Raw genomic sequence first — 6,254 nt, forward strand, 5'->3', positions numbered from 1 at the left:
TGTGTACATCTGCTGCCAGCAATAATGCAATTTGAGCATTCTGCATGGTAAGGCCTACTGAAACATGATATCGTTTCTGCATGTTTCTACAAGGGATGATTATGTTCTGTGATTTTACTTGTGATTTTCTTTTGTTGTTGTTGTTGTTGATTAACAAAGACAAATGAAATACAGAGGTCTCTATTGCGGAATATCTAATACTAGGCGAATGGGGCATGCAAATATTTTGTCCCTTATTTACCAGTTTGCTCTGTAGAAATCCTAAAAATGTCCTTGTTCTGTTGGATACTGCGCATATTATTACTTGGTATTACGTATTTGGCGATACTGAACGGTCTGCGCCCTTGACTTTATGGTTCATCTCTTCGAGTGCATCTTCCCATGTTGTCTAGGCAACTCAAGTTTCAACGCTAGAAACATGGCTGACAGCCACTTACCGGCAGGAAACCTGAATCCATATTTTAACGCATACGAAAATTCTCTTTTTGCTGAAGTCAAGGAGCAAAAAACAAAACACAAGGTGAAACCGGTTGCTGGTGGGTTTAGCTGGACATACTGTTATTAATTTGCTAACTAATGAACATTAATATGTGCTAGCTTCAAAGCTAACGTGAGCTAGCCTGGCTCCCTTGGTCGGGTCATGAGCGAGCTTGCTGTGACGGAAGCTGCCTATCTACTAACCTACATACTTTTATCCATAGAAATGTTTTATTCACAGGTTACTTTGTGTAGCGACGATAAACCAAACAACGAACATTCCTGAGGATACGCGCATTGCAGTAATTGGTAAGCTTGAGTAAGTCAACAGTGGAAATCTTCAGAGGTTAGCTTATTTACTAGCATCCTAGCTAGCTCGATAGAGCCAACATGCGTGATCTAGCTAGCTAACTTTAGTTGTGAATTACTGTAATGCGCTGTAGTAAATATTATGCATGTATATTTAGCCTAGCTATGTTTACTATCTTTCAGAATACTATAAGATGTTTATTTCAAAATGTCAAAAGAAGATGCATACAGAAGGAGTTACTGGTATATTGTTGGTGTACCCTAAATGTATCGTTCATGTTCTGGAGGTATGAGTTAAATATGTTATTTAAACATATATTTTGTTGGAAAAAATACTGCAAAGTAAGAACACTTTTAAAATATATAACATATGTAGATATATAGAACAGGTCTATCTATAAATAGAACATAATATTGAAGGAACAAAAATATAATTCCAAGCAATATGAACGTGATCACCCTGTGCCTTCAAAAACAGTATCAAATCGAGGTACATTTGCACACAGTGTTTGAAGCAACACAGCGGGTTAGTACAAATATCTTGGAGAGCTATCCACAGATGTTGTGTGGATGTAGGCTAGCTCAGATCCTTCTGTTCATTCATGTAATCCCAGACAGACATAAGGATGTTGAGATCGGCTCGGTTGGGGCCATATAATCACTTTCAGAACTCCTTGTTATTTTTGGAGTTGTAGTTCTGCAGAATACATTTGAATCCAATCAGACATCTCCCTGATGGTATTGCATGCTGGATAAGTATCTGCCTGTATTTCTCACCACTGAACACATCGTTAATCCTGACCAAATCCTTAACTTGCAGACCCAAACTTGCAAGGAACCTCCATAATAACCTGCTGTTGCCTGCAGACTGCATTATGTACTGCTCTCCAGCTACATATATTTCACATTTTGACTCCTCGCTCCAGAGCACCTGCTGCCATTTTTCTGCAATCCAGTTTCTATGTTTTTGTGCAGTCATGTTGCTTGGCCTTCTTTTCATGTGAAAGGTCTGGCTATTTGGCCACAATTCTGCCAAGACTTCTCTGAAAAGTACATGGGTGTACCTGGCTACCACTGGTTTCTGCAAGCTCTGAGCTGACAGTACTACTGAATGCCTTCTAAAAGGAAGTAAGCACTGTGTGTTTGTTTGGCTGACCACTGCGTCTGTGGTCCTCAGCATTACTGTTTCTTTGTGCTTCTTCAAAAGGGCTTGTGCAGCACGCCTTGAAACTCCAGTCAGCTTTGAAGTCTTTTCCTGTGAGAGACCTTGCCGATGCTTTATAACCACTTGTTGCTAGTAGCAACTAGTGTTGTTGCTGTGCTCAGTCTTGCCACGGTGTATGACCTGTGACATGAAACTTCCACAACCTCACATTTGTAGAATTTGTTTTTATTCCTCACCCAGTTTTAAGCCTTACACAGCTGTTTTTCAGTTAATGACTGAAAATGATCATTATAAATTGATTGGTATAACTGGTTAATCATTCTCCTGACTACAGTTATTGATTTGGATTTCTCTTTGTTCATTCACTTTGCATTTTATTAACTGACAAATTGGCTATCAACATGTCTATTTTTGAAATAATTATTTTTTTCAGCATTTCACGCCTGCCAAAAACATTTGCACAGTACATATTTTTATACATTAATATGACTGCAACACACTCCAAAACGTTGGGACAAGTCTTTTCTGCTTTGTAATGTGCCATACATTCTCAACTGGAGACCGATGGGGAATGCAGGCTGGCCAGTCTAGCACCCACATTTTTTTGGTTATGCAGCCACGTACTTGTAATCCTGGCAGAATGCAATTTAGCATTTCCTGCTGGAAAATGCAGGCATGTCCGTAAATAGCAGAATATTGTTGTTTTAATGGTGTCTTCACAAATGTGCAAGTTTTCTATGCCCGACACTTCTGAAGCTGGCGCCGATATGGCCCAGAGGACACAACAACCGCTTTTTCCAGAGGCTGTTTGGACACACACTTCCACTGTGCTATTGTTCATCTCGGATGAGACATTCCAGAGAAGTTGATGGTGGTTCTGCCTAGTGTTGGTTTATGGCTTCTTCTTTACATAGTAAAGCCTTAACGTCAGTGAATGGTGTTGTATGACACAGGTTTACCAAAGTATGCAAGCCTATTACAGATGCACAACTGTTGTTAAAGTAGTGACATTTGTGGGATCACATGCATTTCGAAGTGGTTTTTGGCTTTGGCTGTTATGAGATTTAAAATATTACTGCAACGGGCCGCCCAATGGAGGATGGGTTCCCTTTTGAGTCTTGGTCCTCCCGAGGTTTCTTCCTAATCCCCACCATCATAGGGAGTTTTTCCTCGCCACTGTCGCCTTTGGCTTGCTCATTAGGGACCTGGACACATACTATTGTAAAGCTGCTTTGTGACAACGTGTGTTGTGAAAAGCGCTATATAAATAAATTTGACTTTGCATCATTACCTCACCTGTTTAACATCACCTGTGCCGCATCACCTTGTCACCTAGTTATATCTTCTCACATGGGTATTGGCCCTAAATTGCCCTTTTCCCAACATTTTTGGAATGTGTTGTAGGTGTAATTTCCAGAATTAATGTGTATTTAAAAAGTGAAGCTGTTTACATAAACCATGAAACATGTCCTCAATCAGGTTTTGTTTGAATACAGATCTGTGTAAAATTGTGTACAAATTACTGCCTTGATTTTGATTTGCATTTCATTGACCATCCTGTACAATCTCCATTTGCCATTGTATGTTTATAAAAATATTTGTGTATGTATATACACTATATTGCCAAAAGTATTTGCTCACCCATCCAAATGTTTGGAATCAGGTGTTCCAATCACTTCCATGGCCACAGGCATATAAAATTAAGCACCTAGGCATGCAGACTGTTTTTACAAACATTTCTGAGAGAAGATGTCGCTCTCAGGAGCTCAGTGAATTCAAGTGTGGAACTGTGATAGGATGCCAGCTGTGCAACAAATCCAGTCGTGGAATTAAATATTCCGCAGTCAACTGTCAGCTGTATGATAAGAACATGAGTGTTGGGAACAACAGCAACTGAGCCACAAAGTGGCTTCAGCAGATGCTGAAGCGCACAGTGCGAAGAGGTTGCAAACTTTCTGCAGTGTTAATCACTACAGACATCCAAACTTCAGAGAGCTTCATGGAATGGGTTTCCATGGTCGCGCAGATGCATCCAGCCATACATCACCAAGTACAATGCAAAGTGTCGGATGCAGTGGTGTAAAGCACACCACCACTGGACTCTAGAGCAGTGGAGGCACATTCTCGGGACTAATGAATCACACTTTTTCATCTGGTAATCTGATGGACGAGTAATTATTGCAGTTGCCAGGAGAACAGTTCTTGTCTGACTGCATTGTGCCAAGTGTAAAGTTTGGTGGATGGGGAATTATGGTGCTGGGTTGTTTTTCAGGAACTGGGCTTGGCCCCTTAGTTCCAGTGAAAGGAACTCTGACTGCTTCAGCATACCAAGACATTTTGGACAATTCCATGCTCCCAACTTTGTGGGAACAATTTGGAGCTGGCCTCTTCCTCTTACAACATAACCGTGCACCAGTGCACAAAGCAAAGTTCATAAAGACATGGATGACAGTCTGATGTAGATGAACTAGACTGGCTTGCACAGAGTCCTGACCTCAACCCAACAGACCACCTTTGGGATGAATTAGAGTGGAGACTGAGAGCCAGGCCTTCTCGTCTAACATCAGTATGTGACCTCACAAATGCACTTCTGGACGAATGGTCAAATATCCCTATAAACACACTCCTAAACCTTGTGGACAGCCCTCTCAGAAGAGTTGGAGCTGTTCTAGCTGCAAAGGGTGGACCAATGTCATATTGAACCCTGTGGATTAGGAATGAGATGTGACTTAAGCTCATATGTGATTCAAGGAAGGTGAGCAAATACTTTTGGCAATATAGTGTATAGTGTTTTTGTGCATATTCACCACAATCTATAATTAACCCATTCTAAACTTTTAGTTAGCGTTAAGTTAATCTGGACTCATCTTACACTATCATGACTGCTTATTCTTAGTCTTCATCTGAGGTGCTCACACTGATACTGAAGGATCTGAGTGACATGGGCGAAGTCTCCAAGTAAGACACAACATAGTCTGCATTTATTTACAAAGGGTGTTTATGAGCCTAAAAAAAACATGCAGACTGCACATGACTTTATAGCAATGTAAAATCTTAAGCAATGGTTGATGTTTTTTTTTCTTTTTCTGAAAGTTCTTTATTGAAGGACTCCAGGATACTGACGATTTCTCATTGTATACTGAGCCGCATGTTTCCCTCATGGGAGTACCAGATCTTGAACCTTCCTGTCAGCCTCAAAGATGCATCTCCCCAGACACAGCCAGTAGAGGCACTTGTCTCAAATAGTCTTGCTGTGATTTACAGATTTTGTGTATGTCTGCTAAAATCCATGGTAAATAATCATCTATTTACATTAATAGTTGTACTGTTTTTTGTTTCTTTCTTTTCAACAAATTAAAGTGATACTACACCAAATATACATATTTACCTCTCTGGATATCTACAGGACATATGGATGATCATAAACAATCTATTAAAAATCTGTATGATAAACTAAATTTTTCGCATGTAGCATATGTAAGACTTCATCACTTAAGATGGAGGTGTGAGGGCAGCAGTCCAATAATGACTAGCCTAGATCCCGGTCAGTGAGTTTCTGCCACCGTTCAACTTTGCTGATGCAGTTTGTCTGCATTTGTCATGTTATAAGAATTTGTGGAACCACTGCCCTCAACACATTTTTCAAATTGTATAGCTCACACAGCATTCTCTCATGAATGCCACATAATGTAGTAACAATACTGCAGTGCTCATTTTAAAATGTCTTTGTCCAGCAAAATTTTACTTTAGTATTGCCATTCTAGTTCAATTTGAAGCTTAATTTGTTTTAATGTATAGGGCCCACTGAAATTCATCACCTTTAGTTCCACTATTAAAAGGAAATGTTGTACAGATTTTCACAGTGAACAGTTTCTAAGCTTGTGTTCAGGTTTACTGTAGGGGTGACGAGGAAATGGCCAGTCCTCCGTGTCATTTCGTTACTTCACAGGGTGAAAAGCCAGACACACAGGAACTGCCCTGTCTGGTTGAAGAGGAAACCATCATTCTCCTCTGCCAGAATGGAGAATTACAATCCCCCACTAGCTTCCTTCAGATCTATACAAAACCAGTCAACATCCTCTTGGATTCAGGTAGCAGTTATACATCACAAAAGATTTTGTTTCGTTGGTTTATTTGTCAGAGAATCAGATAAATATGTTTGTGTTATTAGAAATTGTGTGGCCAACACATCAGCTCTACTGGTAGAGGGCACAATGAAAGTAACAAGGAAGGATCCGGCGTGGAGAATTTACAAAGAAAAGCATCAGTGAAGTGTCAATAAAGAGTTGTCATTGTGCTTCAA

At 40.1% G+C, this 6,254-nt stretch overlaps 1 protein-coding gene across 1 annotated transcript; it reads left to right on the forward strand.

Moving 5' to 3' along the window:
- The first annotated feature begins 404 nt into the window (after positions 1 to 404).
- On the forward strand, positions 405 to 6,247 carry LOC143510686 (testis-expressed protein 47-like). The gene is made up of 7 exons (XM_077000309.1): positions 405 to 520; positions 702 to 786; positions 970 to 1,073; positions 4,848 to 4,909; positions 5,045 to 5,243; positions 5,901 to 6,042; positions 6,123 to 6,247. Exons 1-7 carry the CDS (start codon positions 419 to 421, stop codon positions 6,155 to 6,157), a joined length of 729 nt encoding a protein of 242 aa, XP_076856424.1. The 5' UTR covers positions 405 to 418; the 3' UTR covers positions 6,158 to 6,247.
- The last annotated feature ends 7 nt before the right edge of the window (positions 6,248 to 6,254 follow it).

Source organism: Brachyhypopomus gauderio, chromosome 3, assembly GCF_052324685.1.
Source record: "Brachyhypopomus gauderio isolate BG-103 chromosome 3, BGAUD_0.2, whole genome shotgun sequence".
Classification (NCBI taxonomy): domain Eukaryota; kingdom Metazoa; phylum Chordata; class Actinopteri; order Gymnotiformes; family Hypopomidae; genus Brachyhypopomus; species Brachyhypopomus gauderio.